We start from the raw sequence: 24,965 nt of genomic DNA on the forward strand, positions 1-24,965 counted from the left end.
GAAGGGCTAGTGCCCTAGGGTTTGTTTGAAAACGACACCGGATCGAGCACGTGACAAAGGGAATATATAACTAACTGAAAGGGATTCCCCAAATTGCCCTTGGATAAATCGACCTGTTTGGTCAGTGTGAACAGCACGGGGTGGTGGCGCAGTTGGCTAGCGCGTAGGTCTCATAGCTAAAGAAATTATGTGAGTGATCCTGAGGTCGAGAGTTCGAGCCTCTCTCACCCCAATTCTTTTTTTAAACGTCAAAGTTCCTCTTTAATGAAAGAGTGTCACGCTCCAATTCTTTTTATAAACATCAAAGTTCCTCTTTATTGAAAGAGTGTCATGTTTGATGTTTACATACACCGTAAATTCTGGCTACAAGCTCGCAGTAGAGACGGAGTAAACTCTCTCAAATATCGGTGAAGCTTCAAGTAATGAAGCTAATAGGAAGTTCTGGAGAGTTATGTGAGGACTTCAAATTCCCAATAAGATCAAGTTTTTTCTTTTTTTTTTTTGTGTGGAGAGCAGTCCATGACATCCTTCCATGTTCCTTTAATCTTTATCAAAGAAAGATTACAAATAACCCTTGCTGCTCCCGATGTGGTATTAAAGCTGAGACAACTTTTCATGCTCTATGGGAGTGTGAATTTAGCCGGAGAGTTTGGAAGAAATCCATTTGGAAAGATTCTGGAAAGAGTCACTCTACTTTTGCTAGTTGGTGTGAAGAGCTGATTCGTCATCTGCCCAAGGATGAGATGGAATTGTTTGCTTATGTAACTTGGCGGCTTTGGATGTTGAGAAATGACCATCTTCATGGTAAAATTAATTATCAAACTCCAGGCTACATTATCTCTAAAGCTTGTTCTCTTTTGGGTGAGTTTAAGGAGGCTAACAAAATCAAGGGGCTGCATAAAGTGAATAGAGAGTGTAATTGGGAACCTCCATGTGAAGGTGTGTACAAACTAAATACTGATGGTGCAGTGAATCTTAAAAACGGAAGAAGAGGGCATGGTGCTGTGATCCGAAACGAGAAAGGAGAGCTTATGAGAGCTTCTGCTCAACAAGTTGTAGGTACTTTCTCTCCATTGGTAACTGAACTTATGGCACTAAAAGCGGGTCTATGCTTTGCTATTGATTTGAGAACCCTTCCTGTGGTAGTTGCATTGGACTGCACAGAGGCGGTGCGTCTTATCAATGTCTCCGATACTTGTATCGCTGGGGAGGGTTTCTTAGTTGAAGAAGAGAAGTCCTTGCAAAAATGTTGTAGTGCAAGTTGTGTCACCTTCAAACCCCGGGAATGCAACAAGGTTTCTCATGGTTTAGCTAAATTCATTTTGTATGAAAATGAGAATATGTTCTGTATTGAGCATGGGCCAGAATGGCTTATGGAATTGGTGAAAATAGATTCTGATATTTGTAACATTTCCTCCGATTAATGAATGATTACTTTTCTTGATACAAAAAAAAAAAAAGAATGTTTACATACACCAAGGAGTTCTCGATCACTAGTTGTATGCTTTGGGGCTCATCTTCATTCTGAACCCAAAAATGCAATCAAATAAGGTTGAATCCATATGGGATCCCTTCTAATACATATGGGAGCCCTTCTAATCAATCTCATTTTTGGGTTTCTATACATATGGGAGCCCTTGTAATCCATATCAAATATGGGTTTCTCATCTTTCATTTTCATTTTTGGATTTAGGTACGAACAGTGGCGGAACTGTGCTTGGGTCTAAGAGGGTTCAGACCCCTGCTAGTTTTTGAATATGTCTTTCATTAGTTAACTTGATTACCTTAAGAGTGCAGCTATTGAGACCTCCAAATTTGCTCACTTTACCTCACTCTATTATGAATTATTAAATGACATATGTATCCGCTTACACGTACAATGACTATTAAGGACACTAATTAAAAAAAAGAAAATAATATTACATTTATTCTCTCTAAACTTTCTAATTCAATAATAATGGATTGCATTTTATTATTTTCCTTATTGATTTTTATTTTCTAGTTTTACCACATACTTATTAAAGCATTTATATATTTATATTATCATACATGTCACATGCATATACAAAGTGAAAAAATATTTTTACAAAAATTATGATCTATCAATTATTAAAAAATAAATAAATAAGTATCATAATATTTTTACAAAAATTATGATCTATCAATTATTAAATTAATTTATCATCATGAGGTATAAAAACAAAAAATATAAACTTACAAAAATAATAGTATATGTAAAATAGAAATACAAAAATAACAAAAATATAGAATAGTTCATGTAAGAACATTCTTTTGATGATGGATAAATAAAAATTTTAGAGACACAAATCCTTGTTTTTTTAAATTTTTAAAAGTAATAATATTTTTCATGATTCGAATTAATTTTTCTCTAAAATTGATGTCATTGAAAATTATTTCTTACAATTTGATTAAAAAATGAATGTCTAGTGACATTTTAAGCAAAATACAAAAAATACAAAAAATAAAGAAAATCAAGAAATCAAGGTCGGGAATGGAGGTTTGCGTTAAAAAGAAAAAGAAAAAAAAATTAAAGAATGGAAGTCGGGAATGGATCGGATGTTCACATGCAAAAGGAAAAAAAAGAATTAGAGGTATAGTGAGTGAATAAGATGTGTAATGAGTAATATATTAATATATATGTGAATTACATAAATAAGACTATTTTAGAAATTTGAAATGAGATCTAATAAGCAAATGTTTGTATTTAAAAGTAAAATGGAGGTGTAGAGAGAATAAGAGGTATACTGAGCAAATTTAGAGGTCCCAATAGCCACACTGTTATCTTAATTATTACAATTATGCTATATCTGAACCCCTCAAGTAAATTTTGAGAGATTTTTTCTCTAATATATATGATAATTGGGAGATATTTCTCTTTTAATATGATATCGGAACGAATGAATTCCTTCCATCTTAGCTTCAGTGCTTGATTAATATTCAATTTTGTACAATATATATCAAACATTGAATTTTGATATTTATTTTAATGTTCATTTATATTTCAATTTTTATGTTTATGATGACAAGAAAATCAGTTTCATATTTGGACTCCCGGTAACTTTTAATCCTAGTTCCACCACGTCACTGGGTACAAAGACAAGTGACCCACAGGTGATCAACGGTTTATATACGTTGGCTAGATAAGGCCTCAGTCTGCACAGAAGCACACAACTAAGATGTTCAAGTAATTATCTCACCAAAAAAAAAAAAAATGTTCAAGTAATTACAGGCTGTGATCACGCACTCATGATCCTAACGGTCACTTCCTCTTCCTGGGAATAAAAAAACCCTAGAGCCTCTCACAGGTAGGGTCCCTGGCCCCAAATCAAGCCCCCCAGCCTTCAAATTTTCATGACCGTTTTGTCCCTTTCCCTCCCCTTTTCCCTTTTTCTCAAAGTTTCTATATTCTTTGTCACCAAAACCCAACGGCCACCGCTCTCTCTCTCTCTCTCTTCTTCTCTCACTCGCAGAGATCAAAGATGCATTGGTTGCTCTGAAAACCCAGAACCCAAATCACAGAAAGACCCAATCTTTGAGAGCGAAGCAGTGAGATCTGTGATGGGTTGCTTTCTTGCTTGTTTTGGTTCTTCCAAAGATAAGAACCGCCGGAATCAACAGCAGAGGTACAGGGTTCAGAACCGGGAACAAGTAAGCCCTCGTTTCCAAAGCTTTGTTATTGGTGTATGGTTCTGTGTTTGCTTAGAATCGAGTACAGTGTTCAATCTTGCATACTGTTTCTTTTTTGGGTTTGGTTTAGTTTTGTTAAATTTGGTATGAAACTGGTGTTGTTTTTTGCTTTTGAGATGTTCTGTTTAGGCAGAGTCTTGAAGTTTAAGAATTTAAAGAGCTTGGGTTGGTGTTCTTCTTTGGCTAATAGCTATGTGTAATTGCTTTTTCCTCAGAGATACACAAGTTTTGAGCCTGTTCAATCTGCTGTGTCTGATGTGCCTGTTTGGGAGAAACCCATCACTCCTGATTTGAAATGTGAGGAACCCATCAATCCTGAATTGAAATGTGAGAAACCCATCAGCCCAGAATTGAAAGATGAGAAACCCATCAGCCCAGAATTGAAAGAAGAAGAACCCAGTAGTCCAGAATTGGAAGTTGTAATCAGTCCAGAAGTTAGGTGAGTGATTGAAACTTCATGGTTTTGATTTCACTAAGTCCTTATATATCTCTTTGATGCATGTGTTAGGTGAGTGATTGAAACTTCATGGTTTTGATTTCACTAAGTCCTTATATATCTCTTTGATGCATGTGTTTGCTTTGGAGTTGTAGTTTGCTTTGGTGTTTTTTTATATTGAAGTTTATGAGTTTTGTTCTGTAGGGATAAGCCAGTGGAACAACTGAGCTGCATTGCTAGAAAGAAGGTGACTTTTGATTCTAATGTGCAAACCTATGAGCATGTTGCAATCAACGAATCCACGGATATTTTACTTGATAGTAAAGAGTGTCAGAAGGAGGAGGGGGAAACCTTGAAAGAATCAAGCCTGTCGAAGACTTCGTCTGAAGATGATTCCATCACTTCTAGCTCAGGGTCGTATCCTCCTAATCATAGGTACCAGAATTGCAGGGACAGTGATGATGAAGATGAACCATTAGACTATGACGAGGACAGTGATCTTGATGATGATGATGATCTTGAGGACGAAACTGATGATGATGAAATTGTAGACTCGAAGAGAGGGACACAAGTAATGACTGAGGATGCTGACAGTCCAATTCCAAAAAAGCCAACTGGGCTTAACTACAGTGTTCGTGATAGGAGTGGTTATGTTCATGCTGTGCTTAACCCAGTTGAAAATATCACACAATGGAAAGCTGTCAAAGCAAAAAAGACAACCGTAATGAAACCTCAGAAGGAGAATTTCACCCTGGATGATGAACCCCGGATTTCATTCAGTTCAGAGCCAAGTATCAAGGAAGTATCGTCGAGTTTCAAATCATGTAAGAGGCAATCTGGTCAGGCGAGGAATTCTAACCATGAAATGGCAGTTGATGCTAGCCTGTCAAATTGGTTGGGTTCATCAGAAGCTACACCTGTTAAAAAGACTAGCACATCTCTGGGCGCTTCTACGCCTGAGAAAAGCATGTCCTACGGATCACCACACTCAGCAACAAGCCACGAAGATAGACCAATTTTAGGTGCATTAACAGTTGAAGAGCTGAGACAGTTTTCAGCTTCATCTTCACCGCGGAAATCACCCAGCAGAAGCCCTGATGAGATGGCCATAATTGGGACTGTTGGGAGCTACTGGAATGATCAGACCGATCCTGCCAAGGGTTCTGGTGCCTCCTCTTACAAAGGAATACCAAACACAACCAGCAAGTACAGAGAGGTAAGTGTGAAGTAAGATTTGTGAGACACTCACTCTTCCAGATTATTGTTGGGTTCTGATAAAAGTTTTGTGGATTTGCAGGATAGAAGAGTCAACTGGCACTCTACCCCATTCGAGACACGATTAGAAAGAGCTTTGAATAGAGGTGCTGCAGATGCCTACTCATCTTCTCGTACGCCTCATGGTTTGTGAGATTGTTTTGTGATTGTTGTTGTCTGTTCATTGTGTCCTATTTTTTAATTTTTTAATTTTTTTTTTTTTTTTTTTTTGTGAACTAGACCTTGCTATGAGTTGTTGTGAGATAGTTGCTTGGGTAGTATAATATTTATATGAAACTAGACTTTGCTTGTATCATGAACCTACACTTCCTGGATCAGTATCAGTCCCTGAAAACATTTTGTTAGATATGAGAAGAAGAAAAATGAAATGGCATTATTATTCATCTTCAGCTTGCCACAATGTACCCATTACTTTTTTACGAAGATGAAATTTGTAAAAATTTCAAGAATAAGTAGAAATTCTATGCTGTTTATGAAGAGGCAATATTTCAATAGTTTCTGCCAAGACATGATGGCTTCTAGGCTAACTTATAAATTTCTACAACTCTGTTTTCGATCAAACGCTACCTGATACTCACTGATGGCTTCTAGGCTAACTTATAAATTTCTACAACTCTGTTTTCGATCAAACGCTACCTGATACTCACTGGCAACACATTCAGCAGATGTGTTACTTTTCCTCATGATTTTCACCTGACTGACTGTGGCACTGAAACCAGAAGTAGAAGAGCCTAATAGCTAATCTTGATCATGATCTGTGAACCCAACTGCTGAATATGAACAAGCAGCTAGTACCTAAATTTCTTACCATAAATTCATAACAGATCCATTTGTTTTTCCATTTAGCAGCTTCTACTTCTGTTTGTCTTGGACCTCAAGACTTTGATCAAAAGAGAGGTTTCTGACTTTCTGTTATTCTCATGGAAAGTTTAATCAACTTTCCTGGAGATTTTACTATAACCAACTTATCGTCTCTAGTGAAACTGTACACCCATATTTTCAAATGATGAGTAGTGTAATTGTCGCAACCAACAAGATTATTTCTTACTACCTTACACTGCTGGATCTAGAAATTTAACATCAGACTGCCTTTCTTAATCATTAACCTTTCTTTTCAAACATCAGACTGCGTACGTTGATAAATTCATCATACACGTCAGCAGATTAATATTCACATATATGAAAAGGTAGAAGGAAAAAAGAAAAAGAAAGAACGCAGCAGATTACTTCATGTCACTCGTACTACCATAGAACTTGGAGCTACTCAATTTACCGAGTACTAATACAGCTGAACAGAAATTTCTGCTGTATAACTTCAATGTAATATGATGGCGATATATCAAGTATCTCAAACAAAGCAACAGCAACCACATTTTCATCATACCCACAAGAAGTTGTAATCGAAATAGACAACACAAGACATGATGAGCGGGACTATGAGTTTCACATCAACATAAAGACTACATAATACACCTGACACTGCTGGCACTAGCTAGCATAATACTGATAAAAAAGAAAAGAAAAAAAAGCTAGCATAATACATTTATTCACCAAATAGCTAGAAACTATAGGAAATGCAGGACTCTTTCAATTTTGGAGAGATATAGTTGTTAAATCCCCTTCTTATTTCAGTTCCTTCTAGTTAAGAAAACTAGCCAAGTTCTTGATGGTTACCGTGCTGAACGGCTCAGAAAGGCAAGCCTGGGTCCTGGCTGATGATAGTTCTTTTGCCACAGAATGCATGGTTGGTCGTGATTCTGGATTAATGCTGGTGCAGGCCAAGGCCATTGTAACCAAGGAAACCACTCGCACTGCTAATTGACTTGAAGGAGACCGAAGTCGCTGGTCAAGCAGATCCTTCAAGAGCATATCTCCATTTTCCGATAGAGAAGTCAGTAGCTCCCCTGGATGCTTACCCATCATGATTTCTAACGCGATCACTCCAAAGCTGTATACATCACTCTTGTCTGTCACTTGCATTGTGAATGCGAACTCTGCATGCTCATAAAAATAACCAAAATTTTCCCATCATATACATGTATAAAACAATATTGCTAATGCTCAAAGTCTAAACCTCTATATAGATCAAATACAAACTTTATAAGAAGTTTGTTGAATGACTAATACCTGGAGCCATGTAGCCATAAGACCCAGCTACAGCAGTCCAGTTTGAGGAATCTGAGCTCAGTAGTTTTGCTGTTCCAAAGTCTGATAGGCGTGGCACAAAATCTGGATCTAGTAATACGTTGCTCAAAGTTATGTCACGGTGAACTATTTGGTGAGAGCAGTCATTATGCAAGTGAGAAATAGCATGAGCTATTCCTTGCACAATTTTCACCCTAGTTCCCCAGCCAAGCACTTCTACTTCACCCTCAGCTCCATACAATGCCATTTTCAAACTGCCTCTCTCTGCATATTCATACACCAAGTACAAGCACCCCTTCCAGGAACAGAACCCATAAAGTTTTATTACATTTCTGTGCATCACTTCTGTCAAGGTTCTTATCTCATTCTCAAAACTCTTGAGATTCAACTCTGGAATGTCGTCACTAGAGTCTACTGACATATGCAATTTCTTAACTGCAACAACTCTGCCTCTGTCCAACGCGGCCTTGTAGACACTTCCAAAACCTCCTCTTCCAATGAGGTACTTCTCATCAAAGTTCTCGGTGGCAGTGATGATTTCAGAAAATTTAAGTTTACCATGTCTTCCCCAAATAAATGAATCATAACTTTCAGACACCTTAGGATCATCGATTTCTCCAAGCTTTGATTTCTTGCAGAACTTGAGGATTACAGCAGATATGGTCACCATAAGCAATATACCACAAATGGGAACAAGGACGCCAACAAGAATTTTCTTGTTGGACCTTTTAGTACCTAAAGTACATGGAGTTAGTCCATCTCTATCACCACACAAACCACTATTCCCAATGAAAGCATTATTTGGAAGCTTCTTTTGGAAAATGCCACCGGTTGGGATTGTACCTGTCAAGTTGTTGTAAGAAAAATCAATGCCGACAAGGCTAAGCATTCTGGGTAATGTTGCTGGGATGTTCCCTGAGAGTTGGTTATGGGAGACATTAAGAATCTCCAGCATTATGAGCTTGGCAAGGTTTGAAGGTACTGATCCTGAAAAGGAATTGCTGCTGAGGTCCAACAAGTATCGCAGGGGTAGATTACCAAGCTCATCTGCTATTCCACCTGATAATTTGTTGTGGCTTATGTTCAAACTTATTAAGCTCTTGAACGTTCCAGACTCGACTGGTAATACTCCTGTAAAATTATTAGCAGACAAATCAAGAAACTGCAGCATACTCAGTCCGCCTAGAATCTGAGGAATTGTTCCTGTCAGGTGGTTCCTGCTTAGATCTAGAGAGTACAACAAGCTTATATTTGCAATGAAAGCCGGAAATTCCCCGCTGAATTCATTAGCGCCTAGGCTTAGATGCTGCAACTGTGTAAGCTGCCCCAGCTCAGGTGGGAGTTGACCAGAAATTCTATTTCCCTCCATCCGCATATCCATGATGTTCTTGAATTCTCCCCACTGTGGCGAGAGTTGACCAACAAACTTGTTGTTACTAAGAACAATTTGTGTAAGGCTGGGATGAACTCCAAATGCATTGCTAATGTTTCCGGTGAATTGGTTTCCATCAAGCGAGACTGTAATCAGTGCAGAACAATATCTCAAGCACTCAGGCAATGGCCCTCTGAAGCTGTTATGACTCACTCCGATATATTCCAGAGACAATCCACTGCACAGTTCTTGTGGCAATTCTCCAGATAATTTGTTACTCGAAAGGCCAACAGCTTTCAATTTAGGATTGTATTTACCAAAATCACTGGGAATAGTTCCTGATAACTTATTGACTTCTGCATAAAAAATCTGTATGTTAGTCAGTAGAGAAATGGTTTCTGGCAACTCACCCTCAAGTTTGTTCTCATCCACTACAAAGAAAGCCAGTGAAGTCATGTTTCCAATCTCTGGGGGAATTGTGCCACTGAGAGTATTCGAGTCAAGGAGTAGACTATCAAGATATGTGAGATTCCAGAGTCCCAAAGGAATCCGCCCAGAGAACTGGTTTTTAGAGAGGTCCAAATATTTCACAACTTTCAGGTTTCCTATCTCTGGGGGAATTGTGCCACTGAGAGCATTTGACTTAAGATCTACAACCTCAAGATGTGTGAGATTCCAGATTGTCAAAGGAATTGGCCCAGATAGGTGGTTTTCTGATAGAACAAAGTATCTCAAATCTTGCAAGTTCCCTATGTCTGAGGGAATTGTTCCATAGAAGTTATTGCCGTGCAGAGAAAAAAAATTGAGTTTTGTCAAAAGGCCAATTTCTGCTGGAATGTTCCCACTGAACCTATTTATTTGGAGATACAAAGTGGTCATCTTAGTCCAATTGGAGATCAGAGAAGGTAAGATTGGCCCCGTAAACAGATTTTCAGATAACTTCAACTCCACCAAACTGTGGAGATTGGCCAAGAACAAAGGAAGTTCCTCACTGAATCTATTATTTTTGAGGTTCAAGGACAACATTTCAGTCCAATTGGAGATCAGAGAAGACAAGATCGGCCCAGTAAATAGATTATCCGATAACCTCAAAAACTTCAAGTTGTTGAGATTGGACAAGGACAGAGGCAGTTCCCCACTGAGTTTATTGACAGCCAAGGACAAATGAGTGAGCTTTGTACAAAGGCCAAGCTCAGAAGGGATTGAAGAGTTCAAGAAATTCTCTCCAAGGTCTAGGTGCTGTAGCTCCCTGAGTTGGCCTACTGAGGATGGGATTTTGCCTTCAAGGGAGTTGTTATAAAGGCTAATAAATTGAAGACCAGATATGAAGCCAATACCTTCAGGAATTGGACCATTAAAGTTGTTCAATTCCAAATTAAGGTGCTTAAGGTTGGGAAAGTTATATGGGAATGGTCCTTGGAATCGGTTGTTGGTGAGATTGAGAGATTCAAGCTTGACCAGGTTGGTAACTACCACCTTTGGTATCTGGCCAGTCAAAAGATTTTCTGACAAATCCAGGAAGGTCAAGTTCCTACATTCAGATATAAATTCTGGGAATTCTGAATCCAAATTGTTCAGGGAAAGATCAAGGTACCTCAACAAAGGAAAGCCTGAAAATTTAGACCAGTCAGGAGTGTCTAAGTGGTTACTTCCAAGAAGCAAATATTTTACCTTTTTGAGATTGTCCAGCTGATAGGGAATGGTACCAGTGAGACTGTTGTTGTAGAGACTTAGGTACTGAAGCGCCTTTAGGTTTCCCATTTGTGCAGGAACTTCTTGTGAAAACATATTGTTGCCCAAATCCAAGGTTGTGAGGTTGGTGAGGTTGCCCATGGCAGATGGTATAGGCCCTGAGAAATTGTTGCCACTGAGGTTGAAGTAATTGAGATAGAGAAACTTGTCGAAGTTGAACTGTGTTAGTGCTCCAGCAGTGATGTTGAAGTTTGCAAGGTGAATTTTAGAAACTGTTTTGGTATTATGGTTACAGACAATTGCACTCCAGTAGCAAAGGCTGTTTAGGTTTGTGAAGGACCATGAATTCAGAGAAGGCGGTGAAGAACCAAAGCTGCTCTTCCATTTTAGGAGAGCTTCAGCCTGTGTTCTTTGTGATGATATGGCCTCCAATGGAAGCAAAAAGAGCAACAAAATATGAAGGACGAGGACACGCAGTGGAGTCTCCTGAACTGCTCTCATGATGTTGTGCTCTATCGAAATAATAAAGCTGTATGGAAGAAGGAATCTACACCAGGAGATGATCAATTTTGAAGAAAGAGGTTGATTTTGTAAGCTCTCTGAATAGTTTTGAGGAGATTTAAAATGACTTGGGAGTTGGGAAATTCATTCAGCAAGTCAGTCTACTAGCTTGACCAGTTGTATTCTTTGAATGCAACAGTAACTCCACTTAACCTTTTGAAATTTGTTATCCAGTAAGAGCAGTAATACCTAATCAACTGCTAATATCACTTTGCATCAACAAATCAGTGGCAAGCAAATACCTTAATTTAGTGAAGAATGTGGCTACGCGCAAAACCTTTTACTAATGGTTTTCTAGTTAATAGGTCTTTGATGATTACACATGTTTGTTTAATGAAATTGAAATAGCACAGCATTTGCTAACTTTCCTAATGCTATTTCTGTGGGTTGAAAAGTGATTTTAGATTCAGCCACCGTGTTTATCGTTTTACTTATTAAAGATTATGTTCTAATATTCCAAGTAAGATTTGTAACACATGCATCTATATCGAAGAAGTAAGAAGGCAAACAAATGACAACAATTTTGAAATTTCCCTATAATGAACTCATAATCAGATATAACAGTACAACAAATGCAACTCTAAACTATTTAAATTCTTCATATAGAGTTCGTGGGTTATCAGAGACATAAGGTAGGCTACAGTACCTGCTTGATCGATGTTGATGCTAATGTTCTGAGTTGAGTATTATCGATCAGATTTGATATCAACTTGCCGCATGCTTCCCTCACTGGATAGGAGGAGGTGAGCGCGCGCCGTCGTTTTGGTTTGTGGGAGTGGATGGAATTTTGTTGTGGTTGAGGATTAGAGAGGGACATGATTTGCAGAGTGCTCTGCATTTGAATAGTGATTTGACGAAATGAGGCGTCTGAGATTGGTTGCATTGATCGATTTTCCAGCGACACTTTACTTTGATGTTTCGATGGAAGACTTGGGGTTTAGGGTTTTAGACTTTAGTTGCTGCTGGTTCTGAAGCAATGAAAAGTCGAAATAGGCCTCGAAGCTTAATTTTTTATTTATTTTTTTAATAAGGAAAGCTTAATTAATTGTATAACAGAAAATTACATATATACAAGGAACTTATCAAATTTAAAAACACAAAAAACCCACATTCAATATTTCTTATACAGATTAGGACATCAATCCAAGCCTAACAATAATAACAGCAGGCCTGACCCGAGTTGTAGATTGAAATGACTAAATGCCCAACTCTAAATCAAAAATTACAAACCTCATCCTTTATCTTCTTCTCTCTCCACCTTGCCACAGATCTCTTCCTTTCTCTCTGTGTTTTTTTTTCTAGAAGCTCTCTCTCTGTTACTCTCTCTCTCTCATACCAATTAACAGCGGCAGAAGACACTCGACTGCGACGCCCATATATGACAGACGACGCTCGTCGACGACGCCTGGCTCCTCAACGTTGACTGCGGATCTGCCTTGATGACGACGGTGGATCTACCTCGATGACGACGGCGGATCTGCCTCGACGGCAAAGGCAGCTCTGCCTCGACGACGACGGCTCCACCGATCCTCTCACTGTACATATTCCTCAGTCCTCCACCGTCGTCAAAATCCAATCTGCTACTAAAGCCACTTGATCCGAGGCCAACGACATGAGCAGTCGACACAGTCGAGAAGGAAGTTGAGTCGATTCTTGTTCAAAGCATTTCAATTCAATTATCACTGAATGTTTGGGGTTTAGGATTGGGTATATGATTGGGTTGAGCGTCTGAGTAGCAATGAGAGGTTGAGGTCAGACTGAGACAATGAATTGAAAATGGAGCTATATGATTGGGTTGAGGTAATGCATTGAAAATGGAGGAGACTGGTTGAGGCAGTAGCAGTGGGTTGAGTAGCAGAAGCAGACAGTATCAGAGTGGGATGTGTAGCAGGCAAATTGGTAATAGAAGTCGTCAGTAGCAGACAGATTGGTAGTATAAGTCGGCAGTAGCAGACGCATCGGTAGTAGAAGTCGACAGTAGTAGTCGACATTACCTTGATCGACAGTAGCAGATTATTCAGCTTGTTTGTAAATTGTTACTCCCTTTATAGTCTAGTTTTTTACTCCATAGTAGCAGCTTTTTAATCGGAAATAGCAGCGCTCCGGCCGACAGTAGCACCTTTCTATTAGGCAGTAGCAACGCACGAGACTGAACCTGTGTCTATAAATTCTGACCGACTTATTTTTTTGTTATAATTAATTTTTTTAAGTTTGAAGGTTACAATTGTAAATGTGTTATTGCCACATGGCAACAATATAACAACTTGTCTTTATTTGTTAATTTTTGTCCTTAGATGTGTAAGATATTATGTAATGAATGTATTTGTAAACTGAAATTTGGTTAGTAACTAATATGTATTTTACTAATTGTACAATGATTAACACTAACTGAAAGTGGGAGCTAGTCCTAAATTCAAACATATGGCGGAAAATCGAAGGTAGATAAGAACCCATATTGGATACAAAGGTAGACCGACTAAATGCATAAGTTGACTAGCTAGCTTGACTTAATCTCAAGTTAATTAGATGTATTAACATACTGTGTACAAACCTTTTTTAACTATGTATTCATTTCAAAGAGATGCCACAGCCAAAGGGTACCATGTGATATAATAATCATGATCTGTGTAAACAAACTCACATAACTTGAACAAGTTTTAACCTTATTCTACAGTTCTATGTTAGTTAGTCTAATAACATATCCATGCCACAAAGTGAGCCTCCATACAAACTAACAATCTAGACTATAGTGCATGTACACCCTAAATTTCAATACCACAAGATACGATGAGCCTCCGCAGAAACTAATTGCCTACAATTCTACATTGAAACTGCACAAACTGTTACAGCTCTATGACAGAGCTTGATTATCTTTATCGTACCATACATTGTTCGAGCCAGAATAACAAAATAATACTAACTGATTTATTTACCGGGAAACTCGAAAGTAATTAGATATCCTAAAACAATAAGGCCTTACCACTGTTCATTCCAGTGGCGAAAACACGGTTTTACCTCCGATTTGCAAACAATTACAACAATGCCATTGATGAGTCTGATACATGTCTAGGTCCTTGACGTGTCGTCAATATTTTCTTCTACACGACCTATAGTGATACCTGCGGGCATGTCCTGCTGATACGTGTATTGGTCATTGACGTTTCGTCAGTGTCTTCTTCTACATGACGGGGTTCCATTTGATAACCATCTTATAAGTTATAACCATCTTCTGCGTCCCTTTTTGCAGTGAAGGGGAGTGAGAGAAAGAGGGGTTATTTGTGAAGCAAAAATCTGCATTGCTATTGTCAATCAAATCGTTGAGGTATGGGTTTTGCTTTGTCTATCATTGATTTTGGGTTACTGTTTCATTGTCCCGATCGTCTTTCGTCTTTCGTCTTTGTTTTGATTCCAAATTACCAATACTTTCATCAATTCGTAAACAGGGTTCTGGGTTCTTAAACGGCGGTGTCCGACGGACTCTCTGAGGGTTATATGAGACAAATATGTATATAACCCAATCCATGCAAGTACTGACTGGTTTCAGTGGTGAGGTATATATAGACAACTCAGACAGGCTGTGAATTTTGGTTTCACATTCAAAGACGGAAACAATCTGATGTGTGTGTGTAGATAGAATGCTAGCAGCTTTTTCTCTTCACCAAATTTTGTGGCCACAAAATTCAAGCTGGGATGTTCTCCTAGCATACTGGCATAAGTCATGTTCTGATTGTCTATTGAGAACAAAAGGGGCTTATTAGATTGTTGCAGCGCAATTTCATGGCTTTGTATGTTCTAACTATGTGTTCTGGAAGTTTGATTCTGATGCCTAACCTTGCGTGTCATTGTTGTTACTTTCCTGTGTAAGCTTTGTTTAGTTTTTGCAGACAACACTATGTCAGCAACAATCATTGCAATTTCAGCCATACAGCCATCTGAAAATGGGAAGACTATAGAGGTTCCAGTCTGTCGAATATGGAGAGGGAAAATATTGAATCCTACTGAACGAAATGAAGGTCTACAATGTGTGTTGGTTGACCGATATGTAAGCAATTACAGAGTATTTGTTTTTCATGTTTATCTGTCTCAGTAATTTTTGGGTGCTTACTAATGGTATTTGTTGTTCACAGATGAATGCAATTCATGCAATCACAATAGAAGCATACTATGATTATGTCAAGGAGAAACTTATGGTAGGATGTGTGTACCGGATATCAAAATTTCACTCCAAAAAATCCCAGGACAAGTACATCGTCGTGGAACATAGGGCGCAGTTGTTATTTAACAACAGGACTCAGTTTATTCCTCTGCCTGATATTCCTCAGCGTTGGTTTTGATTTGTGGATTTTGATAGGCTTCATATGCGTGAGAATAAGGACACAGTTCTGACAGGTATTTCTTCCTTTCACCTGTGCATAAAAAAGGCCGTTATTTCTTATACTTTCTTTTTGTGATTCTCTTCCATTGTTCTTTCATGCATCTGTGAATGTTATTTATATATCAGTGTCACTGTGTCCATTAGCATGCTGATCATGTTTGAATGACAAGTAATAAAGATGCTCTTATATATTGGTTTTGTACACATTAGTAGAAACTATTATCTATTAAGACACTGCTTCATCTAATACTATGTGTTGTTTTTTCTTTTCTTATCATGTAGACCTCATTGGTTTTTTGAAGCTGGTGTATCCACTGGAAGAAGCATTTATCGATGGGAGGAAAGCACTGAAATGTTTACTCTACATACAAGATGCAAGGTTTGCAATTTGTTGACCATGGCCTGTTTATTGCTATATTGATATTAAAATGTGTCATTTTTTAACTTAGTTTAAGTGTGTACTTCATGTTTTCATTCCATAGGTTTTTATGCTCTTTTATAAAGATAAATTAGCTAATAAACTTTTGTAAATTTTTACAGGAGGCAAGACTTGAAACTCACTTTATAGGGAACACTTGCATCTGAATTTGAAGTTGATATGATAAAAACTTTACCACCTCTAGTTGTAATGGCCTTCACAAGCACGAAAGTCAGGCGCTTTGGTATGACAAAGCTATTTTACTCTGATACATGTTGTTGCTGTGTAGTACCTATTTTCTGTCTCTGTTGCTCTTAATAATTCATTTTTGTTTTTTCAGATTACACTATTGTGAACAGTGGGATGAGTACATGTCTGTTCAATAACCCAGCCATTCCTGAGATAGAAGAATATAGAGCAAAGTAAAGTCTAATAAGTTGAACAGAATAATGTTTGTTCTTTCCATTTCTGAAACCAACTGAATCTTATTTCGTTTCTCACTGTAGCTTCAACAAGCCTTATAATGCTCCAAAGTTTATAACAACATCATCTGCACGTCATGAACCTGCTCCTGATTATCGACATGAAGATATAATCAATGTCAACACCTTGAACTAGCAGGCTGGAAAGAAAGACAAGGTAAAATTGCAAAGCATGAAAATAAAAGATTTTGTTACTTTGCAGCTGCAGTTAATATTATTCAATTGTATGCTGACTTTGTTGCAGAGTCTCATTTTTATCTGCAAAGCTAAGATTACAAAGTTCATGGTTCAACAAGGGTGGTATTACCTGGCTTGCCCCACCTGCTGCAAGACTCTTAGGTTGGATCATAATTCTGGAAAGCTTTGTTGTTGAAATCATGGAGAGCGGTTTGGCAATCCCATGTAAGGTACTAGAATATATTACAATTCCATCTGTAATATTTTTATAAGAACATCTTCACCATTTTCTTGGCTTATATTTATGCAATGCATATAGTTTAGTTGCCAGCTCTCTTTGTAATTATCATTATACTTAAAAACATCTCTTATTTCAATCTATGGATGCTTTATATTTGTTCATGCATATTTGTTTTAATCACTGAAATCACATGTTTGCACATACAAATAACACTATTACAGATACAAAATGGAACTACTGCTTGAGGATGAAGATGATTCAACAACAGCTACAATCATAGGTAAAGCAGTGGACACCCTCTTTGGAATAGCATGTGATGAGCTGGTGAATGAAAAAAGAGAGGATGACAAGTACAATGTTGCCCCTACAATCATAGGTAAAGTAGCAGACACCCTCTTTGGAATAGCATGTGATGAGTTGGTGAATGAAAAAGGAGAGAATGACAAGTACAATGTTCCCCCTACAATCATAGGTAAAGCAGCGGACACCCTCTTTGGAATAGGATGTGATGAGCTGGTGAATGAAAAAAGAGAGGATGACAAATACAATGTTCCCCCTGCAATAGAGAAGGCAAAGAATCAGTATCATGTGTGGTGTATTGGCTATGGCATTAGAGATGATTTCTTGGTGAAAGATGTTTACCTCGAGAATAGAGACGATGAAGAGCTGTTTATCCATGATACAGTGTCACAGCCAACTACTCTGGCAAAGAGAGCAATCCAACCCCATAAGGAAGCAACACTGAAGGAGCTCTTGAACATGGAAATAAAAAAGAAACAAAAAAGGTATTGCCATATTCATAAGAATTCTAAAATAACAATAACAATGTTGCTGATTTAAGTGGAATGATATTTGATTACATTCTGCTATTCATCCGTTGGAAACAATTATTTGCATTTTTATATGTATAACTAGAATGATCCCCTTCTTATAACTTACTTGCTTTTTGCAGAGAAGAAGGGAGCAAAGGGGCTTCCAAGTAAATGTATGTTTTCTATTTTAGAACTTATTTATGTTGTGCTGCTGTGGTACAAATGGAATCTCTGACAAAATTATATTATTTACTTTGCAGAGGACAAGGAAGTAAAGGGACCTTGCAGAGGACAAGGAAGTAAAGGGATCTCAAAGTAAGTTTTGTATACATCTATATATATACCTCAAACAAAATCAAATCAATTATCTGTCTAAAATATACTTTTCAATTTGCAGAGGAGAAGGAAGCAAAGGGACACCAAAGTAAGTGTTCTTTTTATCCATATCAGTGCATTTGTTTTCTCTAAAAATTTATTTATGTTGCAGTAGTATGCCTTGCATTAATTGGTTTTGTTTATCTTTTAACAACTTTGTTAATATTCAATGCTTCAATTTAAATGTTTATGTACTAGAGGTCAACCAAACAAAGCCAAGTCCAAGATAAAGGAGAACTAAGGATTCTGTGCTCATTTTGGATAATGGTTATATATATGCTCGCTCCCCAGCAATAGTTCTTTTGATGCTAAGTTGCTAACAGGTTAGACGTACATGGTTGCTATCATCACAACTATTGTTTTGACTACCAATGGGAAGCATTTTGCTGTGCAGAATGACAATACATGACTTATTTTTTGTACTCAGTTATTTTGGTGTGTATGACAGTGTTATCCACAGAAAGCAATGTACTGTATAATACTACAATGTGATGCTTTTGTTTGATAAGTCACGTGTATTGTATCAGACACTAAGTTGATGGATTTTCTGTACTCAACATTTCCATTTTTCACCATGTCTCCCTGTAATATAGTGTCTGTGTGTTTACTATGCAAACAAAAGTTTATCCAAACAAAAGCAATTCCGATAGTTAATATCAGTCATTGCAAACCGCGGCATCGCGCGGGCATCATCTAGTCTTGTAAGTATATATTGGACATGCAAAACGGTTCCAGTTATCAAGTAGGAATTGATTGTTAAGATTCCATTTTATTTTAGTCACTTCTACCTTCGAAAACCTGCCTACTTGTCCAAGGATAGCATCGTTAACGGCTCAGAGAGGAAATTCTGGATCCTGGCTGATGACAATTCTTGTGCCACAAGCTTCATAGTGGGTCGTGAACTTGGATCAGTGCTGGTGCAGGCCAAGGACATTGTCACCACAGAAGCCACTGCCTCTGCTAACCCACCTGATGGGGACGCAAGTCGTTGGTCTAGCAAATCCTTTAAAAGAAATTCGCTGTTTTCTGATAAAGCAGCCAGTAGCTCCCCAGGATGCCTTCCCATCATGATTTCTAATGCCACCACCCCAAAGCTGTAAACATCACACTTATCTGTCACACGCATTGTGAATGCGAGCTCTTCATGCACAGAACAATACAAGAATCAGCCAAGATTCTTCGATCATATATATACACATAGATCAAACAAGAATGCTAAGTTCACCAAAGTTCTTTTCATCACTAATTTGTCAGTATAAATGTTTTATATTATGGAGATACATATATTAATTACTTTCCTAATGACTGATTACCTGGAGCCATGTAGCCATAAGACCCCGCTACAGCAGTCCAGTTGGAGGAATCGGAGGTCAGTATCCTTGCAGTTCCAAAGTCGGATAGCCGTGGCACGAAATCATGCTGCAGTAGTATGTTGTTCAAAGTTATGTCCCGGTGAACAATCGGTGGTGAGCAGTCATTGTGCAAGTAAGAAACTGCATGTGCTACTCCTTGCACAATTTTCACCCTTGTGTCCCAGCCAAGTATCTCTTCTTCGCCTTCCACCCCATACAATACCATTTTCAAACTACCTCTCTCTGCATATTCATACACCAAGTACAAGCACTCCATCCAGCAACAGAACCCATAAAGTTTTATTACATTTCTGTGCCTCACTTCTGTCAGGGTTCTTATCTCGTTCTCAAAACTCTGGCCAATCAATACTGGAATGTGGTCACAAGCATCTACCGGAATCCTCATTTTCTTAACTGCCACAACTTCACCTCTACCCAACACTGCCTTGTAGACACTTCCAAATCCTCCTCTTCCAATGAGGTACTTTTCATCAAAATTCTCTGTGGCTGTGACGATTTCAGAAAATGTAAAATTTTCATCTCTCCTCCAAATGGTTGATCCAAAACTGTCAGACACCCCAAGCTTTGATCTCTTACAGAAATTAAGGGTAACAGAAATTATTGTCACAATCATCAATAGACCGCAAATGGGAACAAGGACACCAACAAGAATTTTCTTATCGGAACTTTTGTGATCTGAAGTGCATGGAGTGAGTCCCTCTCTTTCTCCGCACAAACCACCATTTCCAACAAAAGCATTCGGGAGCTTCTTTTCAAAAATGCCACCGGTTGGGATTGTACCTGTCAAGTTGTTGTAAGAAAAATCAATGCCGACAAGGCTATGCATACTGCGTAATGTTGCTGGGATGTTCCCTGAGAGTTGGTTGTGTGACACATTAAGAAACTCCAGCATTTTGAGCTTGGCGAAGTTTGAAGGTACTGATCCTGAAAATGTATTGCTGCTGAGGTCTAAGAAGTACTGAAGGCGTAGATTACCAATCTCCTCTGGTATTCCACCTGATAATTTGTTGTGGCTTATGTTCAAACTTATTAAGCTCTTGAACGTTCCAGACTCGACTGGTAATACTCCTGTAAAATTATTAGCAGACAAATCAAGAAACTGCAGCATACTCAGTCCGCCTAGAATCTGAGGAATTGTTCCTGTCAGGTGGTTCCTGCTTAGATCTAGAGAGTACAACAAGCTTATATTTGCAATGAAAGCCGGAAATTCCCCGCTGAATTCATTAGCGCCTAGGCTTAGATGCTGCAACTGTGTAAGCTGCCCCAGCTCTGGTGGGATTTGACCAGAAATTCTATTTCCGTCCATTTGCATATCCGTGATGTTTTTGCATTCGCCCCACTCTGGTGAAAGCTGACCAACAAACTTGTTGTGACTAAGATAAATTTTATCAAGATGGGGATGAACACCAAAGGCATTGGTAATGTCACCGGTGAATTGGTTTACATCAAGCCTTACTCTAATTAATGCAGAACAATATCTCAAGCACTCAGGCAATGGCCCTGTGAAGTTGTTTTGGTTCACAATGAAACGTTCCAGAGAAAATCCACTGCACAATTCTGGTGGCAATTCTCCAGAGAATTTGTTATTCAAAAGGTTAACAAATCTCAACTTAGGACTGTATTTGCCAAAATCAATGGGAACGGTTCCAGATAAATTATTGCTGTGCACAGAAAAGAGCTGGAGGGTTGTGAGGAAAGAAATGGTCTTTGGCAACTCCCCTTCAAGTTGGTTTTCAGAGATATCTAATTTTCTCATAACTTGCAAATTTCCAATATCTAAGGGAATTGATCCAGAGAAGTTATTTTTGTTCAGAGAGAGGATATCAAGTCTTGTCAACAGGCAAAGTTCTGGTGGAAGGTTCCCACTGAGCCTATTTTTTTGGAGTTGCAAGGACAACATTTCAGTCCAATTGGAGACAAGAGAAGGCAAAACTGGCCCAGTAAATAGATTATCAGATAACCTCAAGTCCACCAAGCTGTGGAGATTGGACAAGGACAGAGGCAGCTCCCCACTGAGTTTATTCACAGCCAAGGACAAATAAGAGAGGTTGGTACAAAGGCCAAGCTCTGAAGGGATTGAAGAGTTCAAGGCATTCTCTCCAAGGTCAAGGTGTTGAAGCTCCCTCAGTTTCCCAAAAGAGGATGGAATGTTGCCTTCAAGAGAATTTCTAAACAGGTCAACACTTCGGAGACCAGATATTGAGCCAATATCTTCAGGAATTGGACCACTGAAGTTGTTTTGTCCCAAATAAAGGTGTTTAAGCTTGGGGAAGCTATATGGAATTGGCCCTTGGAATAGGTTATGGGTGAGATTGAGATATTCAAGCTTCCCCAGATTGGTAACTACCAGTTTCGGTATTTGGCCGGTCACAAGATTTGCAGACAAATCCAAGAAGGTCAGGTTCCCACATTCAGATATAAATTCTGGGAACTCTGAAGCCAAATTGTTCAGATGAAGATCAAGGTATGTCAACAAAGGAAAGCCTGAAAATTTGGACCAATCAGGAGTGCCCAACTTGTTCTTTCCAAGAAGCAAATATTGTACCTTTTTGAGATTATCCAGCTGATAGGGAATGGTACCATTGAGATTGTTGTTGTAGAGACTTAGAAACTGAAGCTCCGTTAACATTCCCATTTCCGCAGGCACTTCCTGTCCAACCAGATTGTTGCCCAAATCCAAGACTGTCAGCTTACCAAGGTTGCCAATGGAAGATGGTATAGACCCTGTGAAACTGTTATTATTGAGGTTGAAGCAAACGAGATCGAGAAACCTGTTGAAATTGAACTGAGTTAGTGTTGCAGTGATGTTAAAGTTTGAGAGGTTAATTTCAGAGACTGTTTTGGAGTTGGGGTCGCAGACAATGGCAGTCCAGGTGCAAAGGTTGTTTATGTTTGTGAGGGACCATGAACTGAGAGAAGGTGGTGCATAATAAAAGCTGTTCTTCCAGCTTATTAGAGCTTCAGCCTGTGCTGTTGGTGATGAGGTGGCCTTCAATGATAGCAAAGAGACTAAGAAAATATGGAGGACAAGAAAAAGAGGAGGCTTCTGAACTCCCTTCATGGTTTTAAAATTTCGATCAGTTTTGAACTTTTAGTGTTATATCTCTGAGATCAATGAAGAAGTAAATGTTAGATGAGATTACAAGAAATATATATAAGCATATATATTCTGCAAAGAAGAAATATACTGCAGATGTTTAGTTGGTTGCTTGGAAATTTCAGGTCATTAGAAATTGTATATAGAATGACTTGTGAGTCAAGTTTTGTTCTCCAGTATAAGTCAATTCCTTTTGTGATGACATATAGTCTTCAATATTGGATTTGTCTTTTGGACTCTTGGAAGATGCTCTGTAGTTGTTGTAATACAGTTTGTTCATTTTTTTTTTTCCAACATGTCCTAGTCTATGTAGTCTTCTTTTCAGAGAACACAAGCTTTTCAATGCCCCAAACTCTAAATTTTTTACTTGGTTCTGTGGAATCTTTGTGATTGTTATTACCTGTTTCTTAGCTTCTTTACGTACATTATAATTGTTTCGGTGTGAAGCTTTATATTTTATATTTTCTGTTTGATGGACTGATAGGCCTACATTTTTCTATATGAAGATTGAAAATTTTCACAGTTTGCACTTATGGTAAAAGCTTAATGGTACAACCATCTGAATAAAAACATGCATATTAATGGCATTCCCACTCCCCTAATTCTCTAAATGTATCTTAGAATAAATTCAAAAGAAAAAAATAAATTATCACAATATAAGCTGCAGATAATAGTGCATAATCCAAACAAAACAAAAACAAGAAAATAATAGAACATAAAAAGATTCCAATTAACCAACCTGGTCTTGCATGCAGTTCGTATGAAATGGTATTGTATTGGTCAACTATGACGTGCCTTTCCACGAAATGAGGACTCACTCAAATCTGAAAATCATTAACTCCTTTTGTTTAGCATTGTTTTGGTGAGCTTCATCATTTTAGTTGTTGGATTGGATGGTTTTGCTGCGGATGATGATTGGAGAGGATAATGATATGCATACTGCTCTGCATCTAAGTAAAGATTTGACGGGCAGCCTCCTGTTTGATACTATGATTTCTTCCGGAGAGGAGGCGTCTGAGCTTGGTTGTACTGATTCATTTTCCGGTCACACTTTGCTTTAATGTTTCAATGCGAGATTTGGAGCTTTTGGGGTTTTAGTTGCTGCTGGTTCTGTAGCAGAGTTGATGAATGGAAACTATTAATAGGTTCTGCTTATGAAATTGCTATGAAAAGTAATATCCCTAGCATATATCTATATGATCTTGAACAAAAATCATGGCAACAACCATATCTTCTACATATATCACAAAGTTGTTTTAATTTTATATCCACATATACTCTACTCTTATCAAACCTTACATTATTGGAGATGAATAGTACGTATATTTTTCACCAAATAACTGGAAACTGGAGGATTCAAGACTTGGAAAATCAAGTCATTATTTACTGTAATTTATATAGATATTTACTGTTGTAGAGTCAATTTCTGTTTTCTGGTATTAATATATTCCTTCTGTAATGACTCAGAAGCTTCAACATCGGATTTTTCTTCTGGACTTTTGGAAGACTGACTTATTGTTGTTATTCTGATTCAAGTTTATTAATTTTTTTATTTTTTATTTTTTTTCTTTCAAAATGCTAGCTAGTCTATGTAATCCTCCAATCATAGACCTAGTGATTTCTATGTGTTGTTAACCTGTCATTACCTGTTTGCTCCTCATGTCTATTACATTTGTTTCATTTTGAAGCTATTGCTATTTTATAATTTTGGTTTGATGAACCCAATTAATAGGCCCAGATTTTCTATGAAGACTAATTGTATAAGGATTTTTCATAAATCCACAGTTTGCACTTACCAGAAAAGCTTAATTAATCGTATAAAAAAACTAATGGGTGTGCAATCTTAAACACTAGGTAAAAGCAAAAGCTATCATAACTCCAACATTCCTTTTTATTAAGCTGTATATATGTATATGTATACATGATATCATCATGATCTATGTAAACAAACCTAGTACAGTTCTATATTAGTCTAACAACAGATCCTTTCCTTCTCATCTCTCTGTAAATCAAATATCTAAAACATAAATCTATCACATATAATATCATTCAAACAAAAACATGCAAATTTCATTTTGATTACCCTGAATTGTGAATTCTCGTTCAGCACATGAAAATTATTGAATGTATCATAAAATAAAATAAATAAAATTCAATAATAAAGAAAAGTTTAGTGTATAGATGCAAAATGTAGGCATATATGCTTACCAAAGAAAAAAAAAAAAAAAAAAAACAAGAAAGAAAAAAAATAATAGATATTCCAACCAACCTAATCTGTCATTTAGGTACGAAAAGAGGNATCACCACTGTTGGTAACGTTTTCAGCACACCAGGTTTTCAGTACAACCAGTCCTTTTTTCTGGGGTAATTCGTTTACCCGGGCCCCTACCTAAACTTAGAAATGATCTACTCGTCTTTGGTTTGGG

General features: G+C 37.8%; 5 protein-coding genes, 1 non-coding gene and 1 pseudogene across 6 annotated transcripts; 5 read left to right on the plus strand and 2 right to left on the minus strand.

Annotated features, from left to right (window-relative positions):
* The first annotated feature begins 137 nt into the window (after positions 1-137).
* TRNAM-CAU lies at positions 138-232 on the plus strand. Its single transcript has 2 exons — positions 138-175; positions 197-232. It is a non-coding gene; the product is annotated as a tRNA-Met (tRNA).
* Positions 233-743: 511 nt separating this feature from the next.
* On the plus strand, positions 744-1,424 carry LOC101307861. The gene has a single exon (XM_004292182.1). It carries the CDS (start codon positions 744-746, stop codon positions 1,422-1,424), a length of 681 nt encoding a protein of 226 aa, XP_004292230.1.
* Positions 1,425-3,579: 2,155 nt separating this feature from the next.
* On the plus strand, positions 3,580-5,562 carry LOC101308152. The gene is made up of 4 exons (XM_004292183.1): positions 3,580-3,669; positions 3,924-4,147; positions 4,349-5,360; positions 5,442-5,562. The coding sequence occupies exons 1-4, from the start codon at positions 3,580-3,582 to the stop codon at positions 5,550-5,552; spliced, it is 1,437 nt and encodes a 478-aa protein (XP_004292231.1). The 3' UTR covers positions 5,553-5,562.
* Positions 5,563-7,057: 1,495 nt separating this feature from the next.
* Positions 7,058-11,129, minus strand: LOC101308442 (probable LRR receptor-like serine/threonine-protein kinase At4g08850-like). Its single transcript, XM_004292184.1, has 4 exons — positions 10,033-11,129; positions 9,500-9,891; positions 7,547-9,355; positions 7,058-7,413 (listed from the first exon to the last, which is right to left on the minus strand). The coding sequence occupies exons 1-4, from the start codon at positions 11,127-11,129 to the stop codon at positions 7,058-7,060; spliced, it is 3,654 nt and encodes a 1,217-aa protein (XP_004292232.1).
* A 3,304-nt stretch (positions 11,130-14,433) lies between these two features.
* On the plus strand, positions 14,434-17,158 carry LOC101298758. The gene is made up of 8 exons (XM_004289932.1): positions 14,434-14,511; positions 14,633-15,231; positions 15,317-15,578; positions 15,847-15,943; positions 16,105-16,226; positions 16,323-16,404; positions 16,709-16,871; positions 17,104-17,158. Exons 5-8 carry the CDS (start codon positions 16,163-16,165, stop codon positions 17,125-17,127), a joined length of 333 nt encoding a protein of 110 aa, XP_004289980.1. The 5' UTR covers positions 14,434-14,511; positions 14,633-15,231; positions 15,317-15,578; positions 15,847-15,943; positions 16,105-16,162; the 3' UTR covers positions 17,128-17,158.
* A 67-nt stretch (positions 17,159-17,225) lies between these two features.
* On the plus strand, positions 17,226-17,865 carry LOC101308742. The gene is made up of 3 exons (XM_004292185.1): positions 17,226-17,232; positions 17,289-17,667; positions 17,835-17,865. The coding sequence occupies exons 1-3, from the start codon at positions 17,226-17,228 to the stop codon at positions 17,863-17,865; spliced, it is 417 nt and encodes a 138-aa protein (XP_004292233.1).
* A 988-nt stretch (positions 17,866-18,853) lies between these two features.
* Positions 18,854-22,503, minus strand: LOC101309324 (annotated as a pseudogene).
* Positions 22,504-24,965: the final 2,462 nt, after the last annotated feature.

Source organism: Fragaria vesca, linkage group LG2 (assembly GCF_000184155.1).
Source record: "Fragaria vesca subsp. vesca linkage group LG2, FraVesHawaii_1.0, whole genome shotgun sequence".
NCBI lineage: Eukaryota > Viridiplantae > Streptophyta > Magnoliopsida > Rosales > Rosaceae > Fragaria > Fragaria vesca.